Below are 24326 nucleotides of genomic sequence, written 5' to 3' on the forward strand. Positions count from 1 at the left end.
TCACTCTTGTCGTATCATCTTGCGAAGATTGCACAGTTACTCTCCCAGTATTCATTTCTCTTTGCTCCGGTCGCTGAATCAGAATTCTCTCAATTGCTGCCTATAACGGTTAATTTCGTCGCATATATTCATACCCTATAGCAATGGATCCCGACACTCCTCTCCCACCGCCTCAACCCTCAATCTTCCGCTGGGTTCTCGGCTTTCTCATGGTAGGCGCTGCATGGGGCCTAACAACTCCCTTCATGCGGCGCGCAGCCATCGACTACACCGCCCCAGAACGGCCGTGGCTGGATGATCCGAGTAAATCGTGGATTAGGAGGAAGGCATCCGGTGTGATCTATGCGGTGTTGGATTTGCTTAGGAGGCCAGCGTATGCGATCCCGTTGCTGGTTAATATTACGGGGAGTGTTTGGTTCTTCTTGTTGATCGGACAAGCTGGTGAGTCCTTGCTTGTTTGTTTGTTCTTCGATGCCCATGAGGCGGAGCAGCACAAACGGAAATCGGAGACCTTCGTGAAAGAATATGGATTGCGCCCATCTTCAAAAGCGTCTAGGAGGGGCAACTTGTGTTAGGGGGCTGGTAGCTGACGTTCCTTTAGAGCTGAGCTTGACGGTCCCAATCACCAATTCTCTGGCTTTTCTATTTACGGTATTGGGGGAATGGTGGGCTGAGGGCAAAGTCATTTCGCGAGGTAAGTCGCAGTCCCAATCAAAAAGACGCAGTGTCGTGACTGACTTGCTGCTCCAGACACTTGGATAGGCATGGCCTTTGTCTTAGGTGGCATCGCTCTGTGTGTACAGGCCAAAAGTTGATTTGACCTCAACCTCGATGAAGTGTGAATTTGATAGAACATAACGCAGGCTGTATGCATCTGGACCAAGCAATGAGAACCCTACACGCTACACTTCCTGCTTTCCTGCCACGACTTGACTTCCTATTCAGATGATGTGAACAATGTTCAAACAGGATGTCGCGTTCAGCACCCAATATTTCCTTCTCTGTGATTATTAGGTGAGTTTGTGGTCTGTTTAGGTTGTGATATCTTATAGTACACTACAGCCTGAGCTACTTCGTCATCTTCTCTAGAGATCCCCCTCGTACCAAGAACCCCGTGGCGCGTTCACCATCCAGATTCCTCGAGCTGTATATAGCTAAGCAAAATCGTCCCCGAATCCATTCGAGCACCTTCAGCCGTAGAGCACAGTCCATTCTTCCAACATACCAAGAGCAACAAGGCGCCCTGAACCGCATTCCGCTACTCGTCCATCTTGTCCTTGCCCTCCTGCGACTTCAGGAATAGCGCCTTGAAATCTGCGTTGCTCTTCGCAGCTCCGCCACCGGCCGCTGCCGTATCCGGCTCGTGTACACCATCTCCAGCCCTCGGTCCACCAAGACCGATACCACCCCTCTTAACACCCAGATTCCCACCCTTCCTCGCGCCCGCCTGACCAGGTCTATTAACCCTTCCTCCACCCAACATCCCAGCCGCCGCGGCCGGAGGATTCGACGCCATCTTCGATGCCGTTCCAGTTTCTCTCTGCTTTTTGACATCCTTCCTCGGCCCCCCACCAATCCTATCAACCTTCCTCTCCCCCTTCTCCCTCTTCAACTCCTCCACAGTCCCGACCCTGATCGTTCTTCCCGGCACAATCTCATGTCCCTCCAGCGCCAAGCTCGCCTTCCCAACATCCTGCACATTCGCAAACTCGACGATCGCGCCCCCGTTCTCCGGTTTCAGTATCAGTTTTCTTAGCTGGCCGTGCTGAGACACGAGCGCGCGAACGCGCGCGTCGTTGACGGTGTCGGGGATGTTGAGGAGGGCGATGGTGCGGGCGCGGTAGTCATCTGCTGTTCCGGCTGTGTTGGCTGAGTGGGCTGAGCCGGGCGAGGCAGCGGAGGCGCCAGGTTCGGGAGAGGCGGAGGAGATGATGGTGGTAGCGTGCCTTTTTGCGCCCTTAGCGTTGGGCTCGGAGATGTTTGCTCGCAGCTCGCGGCCCTTGAACTCCTTGCCGTGGAGAGCCTTGGCGGCGGCGGCGGCTTCCTCCTTGTTCGAGTACACGATGAATGCGATACCGGTGGATGTGTTGTTTACTTTCCGTGGTATGCGCACGCCTTCGAGGGTACCGTATCCCTGGGCCAGCTCGACGAGCTCGTCTTCTGTGGTTTTGAAGTGTAGGTTCGCGATGAAGACTTCGCGGCCTTCGTAGGTCGCGCCGTGGCGATCATCCTTCCGGCTCGGGTCTGATATGAGGGCTCGGAGGGTGTGCTGTTTGTCCAGCTTTTTGCCATTCAGGGCGCTGGACGCGGCTTCAGCTTGTGCTGCGGTGAGGAACTGAATGTAGCAAAAGCGGCGATGGGTGTTCTTCTGAAGAGAAGGGAAGCGGATCTCAATAATCTCGCCGTAATCCTTGAATAGATCCCGAAGATAGCGCTCGTCTGCTTCTGGAGGGTAGTTGGTCACCCAAAGGGTTGTGGCTGTGCCGAAGGAGATCTGAATTGTAGAACCATCGAAGTCGCGGCCGTCACGGGACTGGGCGAACTTGGCGTCTTCTTGGGTTTCGAACTCTATGGTCGCGGTCTGGCTGCCATCCTCGGTGACGAGGTTAATGCTGTTGATAGTACCGCAGTCTCTGAAAAATTGCCGCACTCTGGTCTCGGTTGCTTCGACCGGCAGGTTCTTCACAATGATGGTGGTGTGCTCGCGATCGCGCTTTAGCTGCGACGTCGCAGAGGAAGAAGCGTCGCCGAAAGGTACATCTACTCTTGTGTCATCGCCGCGACTCCGCTTTGCTGCAATCTCTTCCAGGTCCGTGGCATCAGCGTCCCTCTTCCGCTTCGCGCTACCAGACTCTTCTTGTGCCGCCACATTGATACTAGCATCCAATGCTTGCTGCTGCTGTTGCGCCGCTGCAGCCTGAGCTTCAGCAGCTTCGGTAGCTCTCCTCTGCGCGATCTGCTTGTCCGCCTTTCTGGCCGTAATGATGGCCGAGCGATACTCTTGAACCGACTCATGCTGCTCGCAATGGTTCAGATACATGGTAGTAAGTTGCTCTGGCCAGTCCATTGTCGCAATCCTCTTCAATGCCTGTTTGAGAACTGCGGTCGACTCGCGTGGAGTCGAGAGGCGGGTGGTCGCCGTGCTGTCATCAGGGATTGCGACTTTAGCCCAGATGATCATCTCCCAAATATAGTAGCGATACCAGAAATCATAGCTGTCACCTCTTAGCGGAACCAACTGCCTCCAAACTTCGCGAGCTACGTCCACATTTTTGCTTCGCGTGTGGAAGTTGATGTGGATCCTCTCAAGGCGATACTGGGGATCGCCCTTGTAGTCCTTGCCGTACTTCCGCTCGCCGATCTCCCGGACGTGCTCAAGCGCCGAGTGAATACCGACTTCGGCAATGTCCAAGTCGTCTTCAGTCGTGTTGCCGTAGTCGAATGCTCTACGACGGAGAAATCCACACCAGGCAATGTAGACTCTGAGGAGATCCTCCATACCGCCCACGTCTAAAAGACCGCTACTCGTCGCTTTGTGCTTAACCTCCTCAATTTCTTGAAAGACCCTTCCCTCCGCTTCCAAAGCGAGGATCCGGTGCGACCACAGGCCACCAGACCAGGGGCAGTGTCGTGTTGCTCGTTCTAGGATTGGAAGCAAGTTCACTTCAGCTCTTGTTTCCCCAATCAAGAACTCAACGTAGTCCTCCCACAGTGTGGCGTCGGTAGCGAATCGCAGGGTAGCTCGCTCGTACAACGCATTGATCAAATGAAAGCTGAAAACGCCTTTCTTGCGAACTTCCCAGTCGAGGTACTCCGTGTAAGCATACCACTCAGCGTTCTTGTCCCTGTTCCGTGCAGCTTGTTGGATCTTTAGTTCGAAAGGCTCTCGCAGTGCATACTGTTGCTTAGCTTGTGCCGCGCGCTTATTCGTTCCCGTCATGGTCTCCTCATAAGAAGCATTGTCGTAAGTTGAGACGAAGCTGGAGAACATCTGAAAAGTCTCCTCCCATGTGGCGTGCGGCTTCGTCAGCCTTTCGCCAAACAGAGCCGTCAGATTACGCACTTTATCCGAAGTCGGATAGCGCTGTTGGTCTTCCATCATAATCTCGATGCACCGGTTCCAGACGAGATGGCTGTCGTTCAGCCTCCATTGCGTCGCTGCCACGCCCCGTTCCCAAACTTCCATCATGGGCTCCCACTTGAAAACCTCCTTGCCAATGATTCTGTCTTCTTCCGTCCAAGCCTCTGGCGCGTCAATCTCGTAAGCGGCCGTCCAGAGGAAGTACATGTAGTCGCCATAGAGACGCCACAAGACGGCGCTGCTGGGCTCTTCTTGGACCGCTTTGGCGCACAGTTCCATGACAGCGATGCGCTCGTCGGTCGATCTCGCCAACAACTTTTCATCGTCGATCCAATCAACCCATAGCTCTTCGCCTAGAGGAAATTTGTAGTCCATTGTTTGGCGAGCTTGGCGCAAATCCTGAAGTAGCTCGTACGAGTTTGGATCATTGGACGTGGCGGCATGGTCGACGAAGCCCTTGTGAAGGAGATCGATGAGCCGCACATGTGAGTTATAGTCGTAGGAGTTTTCTGAGAGGCACTGGACAAGCTGCGAAATGGCTTCGGAATCGGCGTGCGAGAGCGACCGTGCCGTGTAGACTCGGGGTGAGACGGGCGCGTCTGCCATGGCGAAGTCTTTGGCTGAGCGGGTAGACAACGTACGAGGGAGTGACGGCAAGCTAAAGCTGTCTCGAGGTCAGTACTCCGGCTGCGAGATGAGTGTTGTTCCTCGCTTACCTGGAATTTCGGGATGATGCGTGGGGGCGGTCGTAGATTGGAGCGTCTTGCAATCCGTTCAGACTGTGTCGCTTCGGTTGGTGGTGATGGTGCTGCTGCATTGACGCAAGATCTGAGTCATTCCAAGCGTCAGTCCTTCACTTCACCACCTTGCTAGCCACGCGGTCTTCAATGCCGACGCACGCACCTGCCAAAGTATCCATCCCAGACGACTGCCTCTGCATCGGACGCTGTGCAGGCCGGTCCTCGTGTTTAGTCCCCAGCGGAGAGGCTCTTGTATCTGCCGAGAGGGTGCTGGTCGTGCTATGTGCCATTCTCGGCGCACTCGTAACACCGACGCCAGGTGAAGGCAGCGGTGGCGCTGTGCTCTGCAACCCATAGTATGATCCCGAAGAGTACGACCCCGAAGGCGTCGGTAGCTGGCCACGAGGCTGCGGCGATGCGGAGGTGTACGATTGCTGGCTGAGGTTCGATGATGTCCGTTTCGAGGGGCCGCGGGGCCTCTTGTTCGACCCACCCTGCGGTGTGCCCAAGGGCGGCGGGGTCTCGTCCGCAGGCGAGTCTTGTGGCGATAACAGGGAGTTGATGTCCATCTTGGAGCTTCAGGTGGGGATAGAAGCGAGTGGAGCTACGGTCTGCCAGCGGAGCGCACAGTGGGAAACGTGGTAATGAGAGACGAGGGCAAGCTTGAGGACAGCGGAAGCTCAAGCAACGGAGCTTCAAGAGCTCAAGGTCATCGTGCAGCACTTGGGCCAAAGACAGCGAATGGAGTTTCGACGGCGCGCTGCAGCGGGGATCTATGGAGCCCAGTGCGCGTCACGTCGGGCGGGTAGAAGGGTAGACCGCGAAAGTCAACCATCACGTAAACCATCAATTCTCGCAGGCTGTAAACAGGACAAAAAGAGCTATCTGATTGAACATTAATCTATCGCCTCTCTCTCACTGCACTGTATTGAGCAATCTACCACTCTGCTGGTAAGAGCTATGGTGAGGGTAACGCGAGGCTTGGTCGATGGAATGTGAGTTTTGCGGCGAGATTTTCGCGGTCCACCTCCCGCCCGACGTGCGCATATCCAACCCAAGTTTGCGGAATTTCGGGGGAAGTTGGGACACGCCCAGACCCCGGCCAAGCATTCAGCTTTACGCATGCGCACCAGGCGAAGAACTTTCGAAGCAACACAGCATCGCGGACAGCTGCAGGAACAGCAGGACTGGCAACATTCATAGATAGTTATTATGCCTATACGAGCTCCATCTAGTGACGTCGTATCGAACAGGACGTCCTCGGCGGAGAGCTGAACCATCTTTAAGCACGTGATATGCCTTGGCGCTCTCCGTATTTCGAACCGCGAATCTTTGTCGCAAGAGACATCGTATCATCACCTTGATGCTGCCACAGCAACAATGAGCGTCCGAATACCTTCTAGACGGCTGAGACAGCCAGGTCCGCAACCATACTCTATATGAGGCAAGATTCTGCTACTGACACCAACACAGCCGTCGCCCTCAGACCTCTTACCTGCACCTGCTCCCCGAGCTCATCCTCCCACCACCGCCTCCTCCAACCCTCCATATCCCGCCGTACCCTCTTCGGCGGCCTCTTCGGCCAGCGCAAACGCAATGTCAACGACCCAACTCTGAACCAACCCTCCAACCCCATCCTCGACAAATACCTCAAAAATAAGAAGCCCACGCCCGGGCCCTCCCAGATGACACGCGGCGATCTCAGCTCTGACTCCATTTTTGAGTCGGCGCGCAAAAACACGCGCCAGGAAACCGTGGCCAAGAAAGCCGCGGGCGAAGTCGAGCGCGACCCGTCCATCATGGCCGCGGTGCTCGATCCCGCGCCGCGGAGCCGGGAGCGCTGGCTGCGCAAGATGGTGATACGGCAGGTGCGGAAGGGCGGGCGCCTGACCAAGACGCAGGCGCTGAAGCAGACCGAGCGCGAGAATCTGACCAAGAGTCCCGATTTCCCGACCAGCCTTAAGAAGCTGGGGCCGTTGGCGAGGCAGATTGCTGGAAAGCCGATCGAGGACGCGATTGTGCAGATGCGGTTTTCGCGGAAGAAGGTCGCGCAGGACGTGAGGAAGCATCTTGAGTATGCGAGGGATGAGGCGATTGTGAAGCGTGGGATGGGTTTGGGCGCTGTGGAGGGGAGGAAGGGGGAGCCGGTGGAGATTGAGCTCAAGGATGGCAAGAGGAAGCTCGTGGCGGACAGGACGGGGATATACGTGGATCAGGCATGGGTGGGCAAGGGGATGCACACGATATCCTACGACTACCGTGCTAGGGGGAGGGTTAATCTCATGAAGAACCCGTTCACGAGTATCAGTGTGCTGTTGAAAGAGGAGGCGACGAGGGTGCGGTTGAGTGAGGAGATGCAGAAGAAGAGGGATAACAGGAAGGTGTGGGTGCAGTTGCCGGACAGGCCGATCACGGCGCAGAGACAGCATCCCTGTTGGTAGTGGCTCTACGATCATGGGTGTACTTGATTAGATTACGTCGGCTCCTGCATTGCAAAGCGTGCGGGTGTATTGTATATCTAGTGTACCCGTAGATGTTGTAGAACTAGCATCCAAGTCACTCAAATGCTCAACTCACGGGCTTCAATAACTCTCGACATTCCTCTTCCTTTCGATCATTGCTTAAGGCCACTCACCTTCTAACATAGGTTGGAGGTAATGGCGTGGAGCACTGTTGAAAGGCTTCTTAAGCTGGAGTGATCATGCTGGCACAGCTAAGGGTTGGGAGCATCAAGTAGTGATATTCTCTTTGGGCCGGTCTTCTTGCCTGTTCGTTGCATTTGTCGAAAACCCCAACCTTCTTACCGAACATATAGTAAAAATACCAACAATCGTAACGGCACTCTTAACCACCAGAACTTCTGAGCCCTCTATCAACTGGAATCGGGAACTGCTAAACGTCTGCCTAAGCCGCACGAAGCCTCCCGCGTCCAGATGTGCGGTGATTGCAGGTTAATCGCCTACTATGGGTGTGATATTGTATACAAACGCGTGACTCACAGACAAATGCATGAATATGATTAAGCATCTCAGAGAGAGATTGTTGCAGGGCAGCCCTTCCGTTCGAGGGCGATCGGAGCGGCTTGACAGGGGTAATCGAGCCGAACCGCGGGCGCCAAGGCGCGAACTCCTTCCTTCGGCAAGACAACTTTTTGTATATTTGCAAAACCCGTCACCAGAGCTTCGACACCGCCGCCAACACTGCAACTCCCCCCCTACAATTCCTCCCTCTACACCCCCACGATGGCGACCGAAGTCACCCCCCTCGCCCCCGTCAAACTCCCCGCCGGTCCCTCGCCCCTAACCCCCGAGCAAAAATACTGGCGCACATTCACCTCGCAGCTTCTGCTGCCAACACCGCACAGCTCGCCCGTAACCCACATCTCCTTCCCCCCCCCTCCATCCTCCACGTCCCTCACCCCCGCCTCCGAAACCTTCGCCATAACCGCCGGCTCCCGCATCCAAATCTTCTCCTCCCGCACGCGCAAACTCCTCAAAACAATCTCGCGCTTCGGCGCCGACGACGCCGCGCACAGCGGGACGATACGGCGGGATGGCCGCGTGTTGCTTGCCGGGGAGGACAGTGGGGCTATCCAGGCCTTCGACGTGAACAGCCGCGCTATCCTCAAGACGTGGAGGGAACATCGGCAGCCTGTGTGGCGCGTCGCGTGGAGTCCGATAGAGCTGACGGGGCTGATGTCGTGTTCGGACGACGCGACGGTTAGGCTGTGGGATCTGCCGTCTGATGCGAGCGTCCAGACGTTTGCGGGCCATACGGACTATGTGCGCGCGGGGGCGTGGATGCCGGATCAGTCGTCCGGGCTGCTCGTCTCAGGGTCCTACGACACGACGGTGCGGTTGTGGGACCCCCGGATCTCAGGCGCGAGAGGCAGCGTCATGACGTTCAAGCACGCGGCGCCAGTCGAGGCCGTCCTGCCGATGCCGGGCGGGACGACGCTGGTCGCGGCAGCGGACAATGTAGTTTCGGTGCTGGATCTGGTCGCGGCGCGGCCGCGGCAGTTGCTCAGGAATCACCAGAAGACGGTCACGAGCTTGAGCCTTGCGGGTGGGGGGAGCAGGATCGTGTCTGCGGGGCTGGATGGGCATGTTAAGGTGTTTGAGACGGAGGGGTGGAATGTTGTTGCGGGGCTCAAGTATCAAAGTCCGATTTTGAGCATGAGTGTGGTCGGAAGTGGGGCGGGGAGGGAGGATAAGCATTTGGTGGTGGGCATGCAGTCGGGATTGCTGAGTATCAGGACGAGGCTGAGCGGGAAGGAGAAAGTCGCGGCGAGGGAGCGGCAGAAGGAGATGCAGGCGCTGGTTGAGGGACGGATTGAGGAATATGACAAGAAGCAGGGCAAGAAGCGCGGAAGGGGTTGGGACAAGGCAATGCGAGGCAAAGATTACACGGGCGAAGGCGCGGATATCGTCATCAATGGCAACGACAGAGGCAAGATCAAGAACAGCAGCAAGTGGGAGACGGCGCTTCGGAAGGGCAAGTACGATCTGGCGCTAGATCTAGTACTCGATCCTCCGGTATGTTCTATTAGACTCCCTGCAATACTTCTGGCGGCCCCGGAGAAGTTAACAATATTCAAAGACAGCATCCCGAACATCAAGACAAGACATCTTAACCCTCCTAACCGCCCTCCGACACCGCTCCGCTCTCCGCACAGCCCTCGAAGGTAGGAACGAGCAGACACTACAGCCGGTACTAAAGTGGCTGAATCGCAATCTCGAGGATCCACGCATCGTCAAGCTGACCACTGATGTGGCGTTCCTGCTCTTAGACATCTATGGCGAGCAGATGGGTCAAAGCGAAGAGGTGGATAGGCTGGTGGAGCGGCTGCATCAGACTGTTAGACGGGCGACGGAATGGAGTCAGCAGGCGTGGTGCACGAAGGGGATGCTGGAGATGTTGATGGCGGGTGGTTGAAGCTCATCGGGATATGCACCGAGATCTCCTTTACGTCTTCATGTACTGCTTTCCGCATAGCGACGGCGCTGGGCTAAAGCCGTGGACGGCACAATGGGCACGTGACACCATTCTGTTCCCTTGCACTCGATCGAGTGGTTCATTACAATAAGCATCTTAGGACCGCAGGCTCTGTGTTGACGAACCTTGAACACCCCCACTTGAACAGTGTTGCCGTAGCCTAGGTGCCCATTCAACTCTCGTTCCCCCTAACCAACCTCACCCGTATCGGCCCCCTCACATCCTCAAGCCCAACTTCTGAACCGAGTACCTCACCACGCTGCATGATCTCCACCTCCCCACGATCTCTCATCTCCCACACAGCTTCCCGTATGGCGGGCATTACGTCTCTCCACTCGCTCGCATCCAGAGCCTGCAGCTCGGAGGCGGACAGCGCACGTGCGACTTCGGAGGGACAGATGGTTTTTGGGTAGGCGCGGGCATCGAGGAGGCGGATGAGGTGGGTATGGAGGGGATTTTGTGGGGTCGGCATTTGATTTCCTCCAAGCGATGAGTTGAGTTGAGAGTGATCGACGCTGTTTCTTTCTCAGCTTTGGGCGGCGGTTCAGGGCCAACGCGAGGTCACGTGCACAGCATTTAGAGTATCAGTTCGGGCTTTCGCGAGCGCGATGGGGTGATGCAGAATTGGATTCAATTTGGCAAAACACACAACTCCGCGCTGATGCTGTAAACCCCGGTACAAAACTCCAATCCCAATGCTTTGGAACGCTAGCAAAGACTCCGTGCCCGATGCGACCTGAGGGTATAGTGATAGTGATGAACCCAAAACTCCATGCAATGCTTCCGCCAACACCGAACAGAATGACAAACGCTTCCAGAAAAGAGCGAGGAAGCGCAATGAGTGCCCATAGGCATTTTGAGGCTTTTGCCATGCCGTTTTGTCCACATCCCTTCGAATCGCCCCCGAATTTATATCCCTGATGTTCATTCGTCCGTCTCACAATCTGATGACGACTGCGCGACCGCTTCCCGATCCCAGTGAGACGAGATTGACTTTGTCGCTCCTCAGCTCCGCAAGCAGCTCGATGCACCTGACGACCTCCTCCCGACTGACTGGACTTTTTGTGGACTCCTTGACGCACTTGATCGCTTCAGTGAGGGAGAAGCTGACTCTGATGTTCGCGCCCTCGATCGCTTGCTCCGCTTGTGATGTCTGATGTTTTTGTGACGCCGCCATGATGAGGATGTCGAGGACTTCTTCGGACCGCTGGACTGCTGCTTTGCGCTGGTTCTCCGCCTTCGAGGGTTGAGGATTGCTCTTCTTGAGGCTTTGTTTGGCGCGGATGCGGTCGAGGAGGTTGCTTACGCGCGCGGTTGGTTTGGTGGATGGTGGGTTTCTTGCCATTGCTCGTGATGCGAGGCGTTTAGAGGGTGTTGGGGAGTGAGGAGATGCTGCTCTGATTGGCGAGGAGGTGTCCATTGCGTCGGGTGAGGAGGGAGGTGATGGCTCGGTGGTGATGTGGTGCTTGGCCTTTTTCGGCGCAGAGCTTGGTGGTAGTGGTTTGACTAGTGTTGTCGAAGCGACTACGCCGAGGCAAATGAGGCTTCTGGAGAGCTTGCGGCCTTTCACGAAGATTAGAACCTTCGCATGCGCGGTGCAGGTAAGTTGCTTTGGGTGACTTACTGGGTGTGTCTTGCGGCGTCGCGGGCGCACGAAGCGCGCGTCGCGTGGCTAACGGCGAGGGCGCGGCAGGGCTGGAGCCGAGGCCCGGAACTCGGCTGAACCTTTTGCCGAAGTTCTCGGCGTCTGATGCTGGCGATGAGAGAACGAACGCCATTGCTGCTTGATTTTGAAATTCTGTAGGGTGATAACGAGAGAATATGGTTTGGAGTTGAGCAGAGAGGAAAGCAACGATGGGCGACGGGAGTTTTTGTTCATTTGGCGGTGCGCGAGTTTCTGGTGGGGGGCACCACTCAACTGGCTCTATTGTCATCATGGACCAGGGGTCTGGAGTAATATCTGCATCGTGGTTCGCTTTCGAGTTCACTGCTTGGTTGCGCCAACCATGGTAAGGAGTGGATATGCTGCTCACGCGACAATCGAAACGCGGTGGCAGAAATGGTCAACTGCATGGAGGCTTACATGGCTAGGATTTATTACATTTTGAGACCACTACTCAAGTTCTGCGAATACCGTGGGACTCGAGATTCATACTCACGGATTGCAATCGTCACTGCCACATCGCAATGTAAAGCCCGTGTTCTCGACCAGCAGAAAATGTACGCATCTGAACAATAGTAATCGTGGAGCGGAGAGCCGGTAGCCAAGACTTAGAGCGCAATGTTGGGACTTTGCATAGGCAGAAACTTGAACGCCAACTTCAATACACCAAGCCGCCTCTCGTGTTGTTCGATCGACCTCATCCTCACATACTGCCTATTTTCCGCCGAACCAGCTTGAGAAATAGCCCTTGGACTTCGCAGCAGTCTCCGTCACCTTCTTGTCGAACGTGTCCACAGCAGTGTGCAGCTCCTTCCCAGCCTCCTTCGTGTACTCATCAATCTTCTTCTCGGCAGTGGCGCGGTAGTTCTCAAGCTTTGCGTCGAGCTTGTGCGTTTCGGCCTTCGCTTTCTCGAGCTAAACACATTGATCAGCATCGCCCACAAACTCAGAGGCAGCAGCCAATACAGTTGGCGCACTCACAGCGGAATCAAGCTTCTGCCCGACCTCCTCGGCGTGGAGCTTGAACTCGGCCTTTGCCTCGTCCTTCGTGCCTGCGGCACCGCCCCTAAGCTTCGTCACGTCGCCTATAAACACGTGTAAGCTTCGGCTCCAGGAGCACGTATGGAAGTGAGTCTCACGTTCAGCCTCCCTCTCTGCGACCTTCGGGTTGCCGCCGGCTCTGTACAGGTAGTAGCCAATGCCGCCAGCGACGGCGGTGCCACCAATCACCAAGCCTCGATTGCTAGACATCTCGAATGTGTAGTAGGAAGGGGAGGTAGTTCAAGGCGATAGAGTAGCTGGTCAATGGCAGATGGACGCGAAAAGACGGAAGAGTGCAGCGTTGATGGCGAGACGCCGAGAGAGCTTGTCGGCTGACTTTGAGCTTGGAAGAGGCTCGCTTCGCGCCCGCACGTCGTCATTGCTGGCTCGTGGCTGCAGCGCTCGAGCTCTCCGCGCTGCAAGCCACCGCAACGGTCGTTGAAACCTCAGGCCGAAACCCCAACATGCACCTTCCCCCCAGCCTACCACTCCTTTGCAGCTTCCCCTGATATTGGCGCAGTTCTTCAATGCTTTCGTGTGTCCATTCTACCTGCTTCGTACTGTAATACTCGCTTGGATTTTTAATCGGCGCCCCCGCGGCATCACTTACAGGATATCTCTCCATCTCCGCAGCACAATTGCCAGTATAGACCCTTTTAATACATCTGCATAAATTGAAAGAGACGCTTCGGGCTCCGAGCCTACAATACAACAGAAACGTTCACGATGAACCTCCTCAGCTCCCACTCAAGCTCCGTCGGCGACCTCTCATCAGCCGACGCAGCCAAGTACGATCACCAAATCAAGCTCGTCGATCACACAAAAGCCGAAGGAGACGAGGCCGCCGCTCAAACCGACTCCGACCACGAGAATATCCTATCGCAGGAGTCGAGCAACGTGTCGCTCTCGCACAAGCTGACCCGTGGCTCGCTGAGGAAGCAGGTCGCGCAGCGCAAATACAAAAAGTGGCAGGACAGCAGCATACCCGAAGGCGCCGAAGGCGAAGCCGCAGCCGGAGCTGGCGCCTCGAAGGCCGCGATAACAGTCAACACCAAACAAGCCCAGGCCGCCACCGACGAAGTCGACCAAGCCTCCGAAGAGGCCCCCACCGGCAGCGACACGACCCTCAAGCGCGCCCAAACCAAGCTCCAGCGCGGCGGGCACCGCGTAAAAAGCGTGCTCCAGCGAAAGCGAGCCTCGAAAACCCGCATCGACGCCGACGCCGAGATCGACATCCTCTACGAGAACCAGCGCGGTTCCTTCTTCTTCGGCATCCCGCTATTCTCGCACAACAGCCTCTTAAACTTCGACCCTTCGCCCTGGGTAGACGCGAGGTACAAGCCCTCAGCCGTCAACATCACGAACGCGCAGGTGCCGGATCCGAGCTGGGAGTGGGCGTGGAAGAGCTGGTATGTGGACATGAGCCACGACGTTGATGAGGAGGGGTGGCAGTACAGCTTCAGCTTCCAGAAAGGCTTCAGCTGGCACGGGACACATCCGTGGTTTCATAGTTTCGTGAGGAGGAGGCGGTGGCTCAGGAAACGGGAGAGGAGGCATGGACATCGGGTGGCAGATATGGGAGCGAAGACGATGAAGGAGGCGCATCTGCTTACGGCGGAGTATTTTACTATTCATCCGACTAGGACGAGGAGTGGGGTGTTCAGCATTACGAGCAGTGAGGCGGAGCAGAGGTCGCAGTCTATGGGTGGGCTAGGAACTAGGATCGAAGATGTGGAGCCGGTAGAGGAGATTAGGGACATTCCTACGCTCATGCGGAGGCTAAGGAGAGCAGCGATTGATCGGGAAAAGATACTAGCCGTTTGCGGATTTCTCGAACATGGTGGAGAAGAGCTGTATTACCTCGCGGAGCAGGTATGGCTGTATATATCCATATCTTGGTGGAGAGGCATGAGCTTACCGAACAACAGATGCCCGCCATCATGTCTATGCTCATCTTCCAGACCTCCCGCCGCCAGCTGCTCGGCATCTTGATGGAACGTTTCGAGGAAGCCTCGCATCACCGTGACGAGCACGTCGAACGCGGCGAAACAGAAGACGATACAGAGAAGCGCCTCATCGACAATCTCCTGAAGGCTCTTGAAGCGGCTGACAATCAGGTCAAGACGCTCGAATACTGGAGCGACATCCGCGACATAGCGCGAGAGAGCGATACGCTGAGCGCTGTGGGTTCCGGGCACGGCTGGGGACATGAGTGGCAAGGCGTTCATGGCAGTGGGCCGGGAAGTCCAGGCGGGCCTAGTCCTGTTCATCATGATGACGACGAGGAAGCTGAGTCTAGGTTCAAGGGGAAAGGTAAAGGGAGGGAGACGAGTCCTCTAACTCAGGGCCAGGATCAGGATCAGGATCAGGAACAGAAGAAAGTTGGGATGGTTTCGCCGAATCACCCTTCAAAGTACGAGCACGAGATCTCCAGTCATGAGCGAGACGCTGAGCTCCCGCCGGCAGACAAGCCATAGAAGGACCCTGGGGAAAATCCAAATGACAAGGAGTCTGAAGCCGGAGCTAAAGGAGACTCCACGACGTCTGGCGGAGGGAGTGCGGAGGGTGTCCGGGACTAGTGCGTCCTGGCTGCCGTTGGCGACCTCTAGTTGTGCTGTGTTGCATCCGTAGGAACGTTTATTGTCTGAGCAAGTACCTTGGTCCTTAATCTTCGAGCAAGATAATTTTCATACCCCGTAATCAACCGCTGCATCGCTGCAGAGCGACTTGGTATCCCAATGCACGTGGTGTTTGATCAACACTCATACACCTCATCTAGTATTGTTCTGAGTTGTTACGTTTCTTTTGACTACCACGCCTTAGTGACGCATAAGACGGCAGCTGGCGCAGTTCGAGTGCGGTTCACGCCTGCTGACAGTACATAACAATTCCAGTCAACTTGCCCTCAGCTCCGTTATGCCGACCATATCTATCAGACCTCAGTGGAGATTGCACTTACACTCACCGATGGAGACGAAGGTATATGCGATTCTCTGTGGCTACCTAGTGTCTCACCTACTTCATTCCTGTGGCTTAGGGGCTTCAATATAAGCAAACGACTTCCTCAGTCCAGCGCTTCGCTGTACGTCACGCTGACTCTATTGGCTTCGGCCCTAGTCTCTGCTCTAGCTTTTCCGACAACAGACTGCGAGAGCTCCCAAGGATTCTGCGACAGAACACGGTCTCTCACTTACCGACACTCTTCTTAAAACTTACGTTTCCTTCCTGACGTCCACTCCACCATCCGCGCGCGATGCGAACGACGGCTCTCCTTGCGGCGTGCTTGTCGTTTGCCAGCATCATCAATGGCATCTCAATCGCTATGGTGGAAAATATTGGTACAGTACCTAATGGTTGGCGAATGGTGGGCGTGCCAGATCCGAGCCAACGGCTGCGGTTCAGCATCGCTGTGAAGCAAGTGAGTAGATCTGATCTACATTCCTCATCGACCCGGTGACCAGGTCTACGACCCGCAGAGCCACGCTTAGCTTGGGGTGTGCTGATTGGTTACGCAGCAAAACCGAGCGTTGTTTGAACAGACGCTCTACGACGTATCCACCCCATCTCACCCGGATTATGGGCGGCATTTGAAGCGCGACGAGCTCAAGGACCTGGTCCGCCCAACCGTTGAAGCCACTTTGTCCATCATTGAGTGGCTTGAGGAATCTGGCGTTCGTAGCGGAAGCATTCAAGATGACGGTGACTGGATAACTTTTGTTGCTACGGTGGAGCAGGCAGAGAAAATGATGAGCACCAAATTCAACTACTACCAGAGTCACGTCCGGCCCAACGTTCGGATTCTACGGACGATGCATTACTTTGTCCAAGACGGGCTGGACCAGTACATCGATATGATTCAGCCCACAACCCGTTTCCCTCGGATACATCCGCTGCGCAGCCCGATTCTCGGTATGCAAGAAGTCGGTGCGTCTCGCGCGAATCCAAACATCACGGCTTGCAGCGGCAAGATCACGCCATCGTGCCTGAGGGAGCTCTACAACATCAAGGGCTTCCGAGTGAATTCCGCAAAAGGTGGATTTATCGGCGTCAGCGGCTTCCTGGATCAGTACGCGCGCTATGCCGACCTCGACGTGTTCCTTGACGAATACGCGCCATGGGTCCAGAACGGGACCTTTACTCACACGTTCCTTAATGGCAGCGTTATGGAACAGAACTCCACCAACAGCAGCATCGAAGCAAACCTCGACATTCAATACACCGCCTCCCTCAGCTACCCCCTGCGCAACCACTTCTACAGCACGCCCGGCCGCGGCGAGCTCGTCCCCGACCTCGACCAGCCCACGCAGAGCGACAACCTCAACGAGCCCTACCTCGAGTTCTTCACCTACCTCCTCAGCCTTCCCGACGGCCAGCTCCCCCAAACCCTCACAACCTCCTACGGCGAGAACGAGCAATCAGTCCCCGAGCCCTACGCCCGCCGCGTCTGCGACATGGCCGGGCAGCTCGGCCTCCGCGGCGTCTCCGTGATCTTCGCCTCGGGCGACAGCGGTGTCGGTTCCGCGTGCCGGACCAACGACGGCACGAACGCCACGCGCTTCATGCCTGTCTTCCCGGCCTCGTGCCCGTACGTGACGTCTGTAGGCGGGACTTACGGCGTCGAGCCCGAGCGCGCCATCGCGTTCTCCAGCGGCGGCTTCAGCGACCTCTTCCCAAGGCCTGCGTACTAGGATGCCGCTGTGTCTACCTATCTGGAGAAGCTGGGAGATCGCTGGGCAGGCCTCTATAACCCCATGGGCCGCGGCTTCCCGGACCTCGCGGCGCAAGCCCTGAGTTTCCCCGTCGTGGACCAGGGCGTCGAAGTCCTCGTAGGCGGTACGTCCGCCTCCGCGCCTGTCGTCGCTGCCATAGTCGGACTACTCAACTCCGCGAGGCTGTCAGCGAACAAGCCACCACTAGGCTTCTTGAACCCGTGGCTCTATTCCGAGGGCTACAGGGCGCTGACGGATATTGTCGAGGGAGGAAGCACGGGCTGTATGTTGAATGAGTTGGGAGAGCCGGAGACGCCGTTTGTGCCGTATGCGAGTTGCAACGCGACGGTCGGGTGGGATGCGGTGACGGGGTTTGGGACGCCGGATTTTGGGAAGATGCTGAAGCTGGCGATGAGGAGAGAGGAGAGGAGGCCCTGGAGACGGGGCTGAGAGAGGACTGAGACAAGCGTGGAGGGAGACGGGGAAGAAAGACGTTCCCTAGTGGGCGATTTGTGCCATGGGTATATACTCACGCCATGACAGCGAGAAGTTGCTTCGTGCGTGTCTTCGGCTGATGAGTGGTGTTCTCTCTAATACAAAAGTCCCTTGCTCATCTTAACTTAGAACTACGTTTGCCGTTTCCTGCCACGCCATACTCACTCTTTGAGAATCTTATCAGATTCTCGTATGGCGATCCCGCTAAGAACTCGATCAGAATATCAAAATAGAGGCAGTACTGATGCTCTGCTACTGAGCGGGAATTGCCTTGCTTCTTGAGTGGCGAGGACTTTGGTGTCACGATTTCTCTTGCTCCACGCAAGATAACCAGATGGTAGTGTTCATGATGGCCGATTACTCAACGTGCTCAAGTAACGTGATAGAAGCGACCGGGGCCAATTCGGCACAGGCCAACGTAGGCCAGGGGTTTTACGCAATCTAACGTGACAAAGCTAATGTCTTGACTTCTTGACTGTTGTAGAGCGCTTCCAAGGCCTGGTCGGGGCAAAAACGTGACCGGCGCGGATGACTACTTGTGGAGGGCCTAGATCGTGGCCTACGGTACGAACTGCTCCATCGTTCCCTTGGTTCGACGGGAGGCCATCGCGCAAGCCAGATCGGCGCCACAAGCTTCGCCCAGCCCTGCTTGGCTTTGCTTCATTCGACGACCCTCAATCTACGCCTCTTCCACGCCTCTTCCACAGGGGTCCTTACAAGGACCCCTTCCACGGTAGTGAACTCAAATACTCGACTCGCGAAAACTTGCTCCAGCTGAAATCATGCTCCGAGCCGAGATGTCGAAGATTTGCAAGCCCCAGCCGCCACAAGCATGCGGAGGCTCTGCTCTGCGACGCTGCACGCCAGGACGCGCGACATTCGTGCCAATGCGGTTGAGCATGTATTGTACCTCACCTCGCGACTTGTTACTGGAGTAGGTGGTCAGACGCTCAAATGAAAGCAAACCCGAGAGACGGACCCCTACGAGCACTCTACCCGTATCGGGATTCCTCGTCGGCAGAGAAGCTTTTGTAACGGACGGCGGACCGAATCATGACCCAGCGCTAGAAGCGAGTTCTAGACCATCCGCGAACTGCATGCAATCGAGCGTCGTCATCGCTAGAATACCATTGAACTCGATAACATCCGGGCTACCGTCTTCGGCCCCTGTCCGCCTCAGGTAGGTGCATAGACTACTTTGGACTGCATGTTACGGCTGGGGAAAATCATTAACTGCTTGCCGGTGGAGTTTGCGCAGTCGGCTTCCGCACCTGGCCTATGGAACGCGCCGGCATGTTGGTGAGGTTTAGCAAATCCTGCATATCTCTCCGTCGGTGAGTTTTGAGATTCTCCTTCCTTCAGGCTCTGCAGTAATTTAAGAATCACGATGCGTTTCATCTCTCTACTGTCACTCGTTACCATTGTTGGCTCCGTTGCTGCGAGGGGCATCGAACATGTCGATAAGCTGCTACCGGCAAACTTCCCTCGAAACCATCCTCGCCATCCACTACAGCATGACCGGAACGCAAAGCGCCAGGTAGTCTTTGAAAATACCACTACAATCATTCCTCAAAGCTCGAACACCACGCGTAAATCCGTCCCTACTCCCAGCGCCTTTGCCTGAGCTCACAAAATTGCAGGCTTCGCCGTTAATGGCACTGCTATACCCAACGTCGACTTCGACATTGGCGAGTCATACGCGGGATTGCTCCCAATCTCTTCAGCGCCGAATGCCAGCGAGCTATACTTCTGGTTCTTCCCTTCCTCGAATCCCAATGCTACAGATGAGATCACCATCTGGCTGAACGTAAGTCGCCCTCACCGCGCATACTGATCATCGCACCTTGCTCACCTCAGATAGGGTGGTCCTGGCTGCTCATCTCTCGAAGGCTTTCTCCAAGAGAATGGCCCCGTGTTATGGCAGTACGGCACCTACAAGCCAGTTCGAAATCCATGGTCCTGGACGAACTTGACGAACATGATATGGGTGGAGCAGCCTGTCGGTACCGGCTTCTCACAAGGGACGCCTACAGCTACGAACGAGGAAGAGGTTGCTGCCCAGTTCCTCGGCTTCTTCAAGAACTTCGTGGATACCTTCGGGCTGTACAACAAGAAGATCTACATTACGGGGGAGAGCTACGCTGGATACTATGTCTCGTACATCGCTGATGCTATGTTCAACACGAACGATACGAGGTACTTCGATGTGGAATCCATCCTGCTCTACGATCCTAGCGTCACATACGACGTCATCCAGCAGCAGAGTAAGTGGCCTTTCGGCCTACCAACTGAGATGTGTAATCACTAACACTTTCAGTTCCCGCGGTGCCGTTCGTCGACTTTCACCACAGTCTATTTCCATTAAACGCAACATTTATGGAAGACATCCACGCGCGCGCAGATTCGTGCGGCTACACCGACTTCATGAACACCGCCCTTACATACCCACCACCTAGCCCCCTGCCCAGCGCACCGAATGCTTCGGCCCCCGGCTGCGACATCTGGACAGACATCTACCTCGCCGTCAGTCTCGTGAACCCCTGCTTCGACATCTACCAAGTCGCCACCACCTGCCCTCTCCTCTGGGACGTCCTCGGATTCCCCGGCTCCTTCCCCTACCGCCCCGAAGGCGCAAGCGTCTACTTCAACCGCACGGAGGTACAAGAAGCCATCAATGCGCCGATCCAGGACTGGGAGATGTGTTCCAATGGCGCGCTAGACCTGGACACCTCTCTGCCGGCCGGTCTGTCCGTCCTCCCTAGCGTTGTCGAGAGGACGAAAAGGACGGTCATCGCGCATGGCAACCTTGACTACGTCCTAATCGCTAATGGCACGCTGCTGATGATCCAGAATATGACGTGGGGCGGCGCGCAGGGCTTCCAGACGGAGCCGACGGAGGAGTTCTTCGTGCCGTATCATGATGAGGCTAGTTTGAGCACGCTGGCGGGCGCGGGTGTTATGGGAATTGCGCATACGGAGCGGAAACTTACGTGGATAGAAACTTTCCTCACCGGACACATGGTGCCACAATACGCGCCTAGCGCTGCTTACCGCCAGCTTGAGTTTTTGCTGGGGAGGATTGATGACTTGTCGGAGAGGGGCAGCTTTACGACTTAGACTGGAGTTTTAGAACGGAGTTTAGGGGGAAAATACGGGCTTCATGTACAATCTGGAAGGACGGGATCTTACGACAATAGAGAATCTCGATAAACGGATAGACGTTAAGATAATATACAGGCAACGGCCTTGATTGAAAGAGCGATGGAGCAGTTGCATGTTCTTATGTATATACACAAAAATGGTCTTGATCAAAAACTGGAATGAATTATTAAATGCCGATGCGCCAGCACGAGTGCCGTTTGAGCATCTGACCTGGAGTTTCAAGCGAGCTGGGGCTGGTGCAGCATCTTCACCACCAAGAATGCCCCGCGCCAGCCTTCTGCCCCACTGCACACCATCACTCTCCTCCTTGCTGCCAGTCCGCTTCAGTTGCTCCTCTAGACCCTCGCTGCAATCCCTCGCTCGCCCGTTTCGACCCTTTGGCACCACTGCCCAGCTCCGCAAACCACAGCTAGGCACCTGGCCCTATCTCTACTGCGCCAACAAGATCATGGCCCCCCAGCTCGACAGCTTCTTCAAGCAGGTTGACACCCTCGCCGACAGCTTCATCGACCGCCTACGCAAGGCCGTCGCCATACCCTCCGTCTCCGCCGACGAAGAGCGGAGGCCAGATGTCGTCCGAGTAGGTGTCCTGCCTCTCCCATCCCCAGCACGCGCCCAGCACGCCGATAATTCATAGTAGCTTTCATAAACATCACTGACAGCTCATCCTCTACAGATGGGCGAATTCCTCGCCTCCGAACTCAAAGCCCTAGGCGCCTCCGTCGAGCTCCGCCCCCTCGGCCCGCAACCACACAAAGAGCACCTCGAGCTCCCCCCCGTCGTGATAGCCCGGTACGGCGACTCGCCCTCCAAGCGCACCATCCTCGTCTACGGCCACTACGACGTGCAGCCCGCGCTCCTCGAGGACGGCTGGGCCACCGAACCCTTCAAGCTGACGGTGGACGACAAGGGCCGCATGTACGGCCGCGGCAGCACCGACGACAAGGGCCCCGTGCTCGGCTGGCTCAACGCCATCGAGGCGCACCAGAAGGCCCGGGTCGAGCTGCCGGTCAACCTGCTCATGTGCTTCGAGGGGATGGAGGAGTACGGGTCCGAGGGCTTGGACGACTTCATCGAGCGCGAGGCGCGCAAGGGCGGGTTCTTTGAGGCGGCGGATGCGGTCTGCATCAGCGATAATTACTGGCTGGGCACTGAGAAGCCGTGTCTGACGTACGGGCTGCGCGGGTGCAATTACTACAGCATCGAGATCCGGGGACCCGCGCAGGACCTGCATAGCGGCGTTTTTGGCGGCACGGCGCATGAGCCGATGACGGATCTCGTGCGGGTGATGGCCAGTCTTGTGGAGCCAGACGGGACGATCCTGATTGAGGGTATCAAGGAGATGGTAGCGCCGCTGACGGAGCAGGAGAAGGCGCTGTACGGCGACATCGCGTTCACGATGGACAACCTGTACGAGTCACTGGGCAGCACGACAGGAATCTACGACGACAAGGAGAAGACGCTCATGGGGCGGTGGCGATACCCGTCGCTCTCGCTGCACGGCATCGAAGGCGCCTTCTCCGCCCCCGGCGCAAAGACCGTCATCCCCGCCAAAGTGACGGGCAAGTTCAGCATCCGCACCGTGCCAGACATGGACCCCAAAGCCGTCGACGAGGCAGTCTTCAAGCACATCGACAAGGTCTTCGCGTCCCTCAAGTCCAAGAACACGTGCAAGGCGTCGCTGCAGCACGCGGGGAAGTGGTGGGTTGCGTCGCCCAGCCACTGGAACTTCACGGCTGCCGGCAAGGCGGTCGAGCATGTCTGGGGCGTCAAGCCGGACCTGACGAGGGAGGGCGGCAGCATCCCGGTTACGTTGACCTTCGAGCAGGCCACGGGGAAGAATGTGCTGCTGTTGCCCATGGGGAGCAGCACGGATGCGGCGCATAGCGTTAATGAGAAGTTGGATCGGAAAAACTATGTTGAGGGGATTAAGCTGCTGGGGGCGTATTTGCACTATGTGGCCGAGGAGCCGATGAAGGGGTAGGCAGGAATGTAAGTTGTGAGGAGCACCAGCGCGGCGTCATCGAAGTAATGAAGGCATGGCGGAGGCAACCCACCGAGCTGAGCCAGCGATCTGCAATTCCTATAGAGACACTACCCGTGGTGGGGGTGCTGACAAAGGCCGGTCGGCGCACTTGGTATCTTGATCGTTGGGAGATGCTGAACACTTCTTCCAAGCGGGGATACCGCTGGTGAAAAACTAGGTACATTGAATAGAGTGGTGGTCCAAGCCCTTTCTAAAACCGCTTTGAACCATGTCGCCTGTTGATGATGTACATGGTGCCAACACTCTGGCGTAAAGCGACAACCTCCACTGTTGGTACAACCCCCCAATCTATACCACTGTCAAGCCCTTGGCCCGGCCTACTGTACAGCCCTCCCCCCGCCCGTCCCCAAACCCCATCCCTTAAGAAAACTCCCTACGCATCCCTCCCCCAGCTCTCCTTCCTCTTAACCCGGTCCTCCCTCGCCATCGTCTTCTGCCGCCCCCACCTCTTCTTAATATTCTCGAGCTCCGCGTCCCGCTCCGCCTTGATCTGCGGCGCCTGACACACCAAGCTGACAAAAAACTGGCTGCACTCAAACTTCTCGGCCAGCTTCACCCGCGTCCACTTCCGTGGATCGCGCGCGCGCAGCTTGCGCATCTCGTCCAGCTGGGGCGGCGTGAGGTGGTATTTCTTCTCGTAGGGGGCGCGGACGGGAGGGGGGAGGCGGGGGGTTGGTGCTGCCTCCGTGCCCGCTGAAGCTGACAGCGAAGCTAGTGCCGAGGCCGCTGGCGACGCCGTCGAGAAGGGCGACGAGGGCTTGTACGCCGCTGCGGCGGCCTGGGCGGCGCGCTGCTGCGCGAGCAGGAGCTCTCGCCGCCGATCGCTCTTCGGCAGGAACTTCAAGGGCGTGTGGTACACGTTTGGCGCGCTGGAGGGCGGGTTGTAGATGATGTGGTCCTGCGGCTGGGTCGTGTTTGCGAAGGCGGGCGCGGCTGGGACGCGGTGTTTCTTCGTGAGGCGTCGGGCTGTGGCTTCGTGTCTGCGTTGTTGCGTGGATGGGTGGTGCGGGTGGTGGTATAGGGGGATGAGGGAGGAGGGCGAGGGGTGGAGGGACCGCGAGGGGCGCGTGGAGAGGCAATTGGAGGCGGCGCGGCCTATGGACCGCCGTATTGGGAGGGTTGTGGACATTGTGGATGGGTGGTGATGCTGGAGCTTCTAGCTGCTTGGATGGGAGGTGCAAAAGCATGAGGTTTCGGAGCGTGATTTGTCCGAAGTTCCTCCGTGCATTTCGTCCTCAAGCCTCAGATGTGATTCTCCGCAGCATCAGCAACTCGTGATATCAGTAACCGGTTAGAGATTTCCATGTCGATAACCTCAGTATCCTGTTTGTTATGCGCCTCAGAATTCGTAATACCGCCAAATCGCCGACTGTACTCCAAAGAGGGTGCGGAG

The 24326-nt window shown here is 56.5% G+C and overlaps 13 protein-coding genes across 13 annotated transcripts; 8 read left to right on the forward strand and 5 right to left on the reverse strand.

Moving 5' to 3' along the window:
- Positions 1–143: 143 nt before the first annotated feature.
- On the forward strand, positions 144–815 carry W97_07808 (uncharacterized protein; the record flags this gene model as incomplete). Its single annotated transcript, XM_007785677.1, has 3 exons — positions 144–441; positions 602–694; positions 751–815. The coding sequence occupies 3 exons, from the start codon at positions 144–146 to the stop codon at positions 813–815; spliced, it is 456 nt and encodes a 151-aa protein (XP_007783867.1).
- Positions 816–1258: 443 nt separating this feature from the next.
- Positions 1259–5390, reverse strand: W97_07809 (uncharacterized protein; the record flags this gene model as incomplete). Its single annotated transcript, XM_007785678.1, has 3 exons — positions 1259–4745; positions 4798–4909; positions 4985–5390. The coding sequence occupies 3 exons, from the start codon at positions 5388–5390 to the stop codon at positions 1259–1261; spliced, it is 4005 nt and encodes a 1334-aa protein (XP_007783868.1).
- A 1116-nt stretch (positions 5391–6506) lies between these two features.
- On the forward strand, positions 6507–7262 carry W97_07810 (uncharacterized protein; the record flags this gene model as incomplete). The annotated part of the gene is made up of 1 exon (XM_007785679.1): positions 6507–7262. The coding sequence occupies one exon, from the start codon at positions 6507–6509 to the stop codon at positions 7260–7262; it is 756 nt and encodes a 251-aa protein (XP_007783869.1).
- An 801-nt stretch (positions 7263–8063) lies between these two features.
- On the forward strand, positions 8064–9756 carry W97_07811 (uncharacterized protein; the record flags this gene model as incomplete). Its single annotated transcript, XM_007785680.1, has 2 exons — positions 8064–9341; positions 9421–9756. The coding sequence occupies 2 exons, from the start codon at positions 8064–8066 to the stop codon at positions 9754–9756; spliced, it is 1614 nt and encodes a 537-aa protein (XP_007783870.1).
- A 232-nt stretch (positions 9757–9988) lies between these two features.
- Positions 9989–10288, reverse strand: W97_07812 (uncharacterized protein; the record flags this gene model as incomplete). Its single annotated transcript, XM_007785681.1, has 1 exon — positions 9989–10288. One exon carries the CDS (start codon positions 10286–10288, stop codon positions 9989–9991), a length of 300 nt encoding a protein of 99 aa, XP_007783871.1.
- Positions 10289–10753: 465 nt separating this feature from the next.
- Positions 10754–11594, reverse strand: W97_07813 (uncharacterized protein; the record flags this gene model as incomplete). The annotated part of the gene is made up of 2 exons (XM_007785682.1): positions 10754–11379; positions 11441–11594. 2 exons carry the CDS (start codon positions 11592–11594, stop codon positions 10754–10756), a joined length of 780 nt encoding a protein of 259 aa, XP_007783872.1.
- A 599-nt stretch (positions 11595–12193) lies between these two features.
- Positions 12194–12730, reverse strand: W97_07814 (uncharacterized protein; the record flags this gene model as incomplete). Its single annotated transcript, XM_007785683.1, has 3 exons — positions 12194–12394; positions 12461–12564; positions 12619–12730. 3 exons carry the CDS (start codon positions 12728–12730, stop codon positions 12194–12196), a joined length of 417 nt encoding a protein of 138 aa, XP_007783873.1.
- A 516-nt stretch (positions 12731–13246) lies between these two features.
- W97_07815 (uncharacterized protein) lies at positions 13247–14997 on the forward strand (the record flags this gene model as incomplete). Its single annotated transcript, XM_007785684.1, has 2 exons — positions 13247–14392; positions 14449–14997. The coding sequence occupies 2 exons, from the start codon at positions 13247–13249 to the stop codon at positions 14995–14997; spliced, it is 1695 nt and encodes a 564-aa protein (XP_007783874.1).
- Positions 14998–15773: 776 nt separating this feature from the next.
- W97_07816 (uncharacterized protein) lies at positions 15774–17208 on the forward strand (the record flags this gene model as incomplete). The annotated part of the gene is made up of 2 exons (XM_007785685.1): positions 15774–15938; positions 16036–17208. 2 exons carry the CDS (start codon positions 15774–15776, stop codon positions 17206–17208), a joined length of 1338 nt encoding a protein of 445 aa, XP_007783875.1.
- Positions 17209–17271: 63 nt separating this feature from the next.
- On the forward strand, positions 17272–17679 carry W97_07817 (uncharacterized protein; the record flags this gene model as incomplete). Its single annotated transcript, XM_007785686.1, has 1 exon — positions 17272–17679. The coding sequence occupies one exon, from the start codon at positions 17272–17274 to the stop codon at positions 17677–17679; it is 408 nt and encodes a 135-aa protein (XP_007783876.1).
- Positions 17680–19111: 1432 nt separating this feature from the next.
- On the forward strand, positions 19112–20841 carry W97_07818 (uncharacterized protein; the record flags this gene model as incomplete). Its single annotated transcript, XM_007785687.1, has 4 exons — positions 19112–19313; positions 19365–19531; positions 19586–19988; positions 20042–20841. The coding sequence occupies 4 exons, from the start codon at positions 19112–19114 to the stop codon at positions 20839–20841; spliced, it is 1572 nt and encodes a 523-aa protein (XP_007783877.1).
- A 493-nt stretch (positions 20842–21334) lies between these two features.
- W97_07819 (cytosolic nonspecific dipeptidase) lies at positions 21335–22870 on the forward strand (the record flags this gene model as incomplete). The annotated part of the gene is made up of 2 exons (XM_007785688.1): positions 21335–21466; positions 21563–22870. 2 exons carry the CDS (start codon positions 21335–21337, stop codon positions 22868–22870), a joined length of 1440 nt encoding a protein of 479 aa, XP_007783878.1.
- A 436-nt stretch (positions 22871–23306) lies between these two features.
- Positions 23307–24062, reverse strand: W97_07820 (uncharacterized protein; the record flags this gene model as incomplete). The annotated part of the gene is made up of 1 exon (XM_007785689.1): positions 23307–24062. One exon carries the CDS (start codon positions 24060–24062, stop codon positions 23307–23309), a length of 756 nt encoding a protein of 251 aa, XP_007783879.1.
- Positions 24063–24326: the final 264 nt, after the last annotated feature.

Source organism: Coniosporium apollinis (genome assembly GCF_000281105.1).
Source record: "Coniosporium apollinis CBS 100218 chromosome Unknown supercont1.45, whole genome shotgun sequence".
Taxonomy (NCBI): domain Eukaryota; kingdom Fungi; phylum Ascomycota; class Dothideomycetes; genus Coniosporium; species Coniosporium apollinis.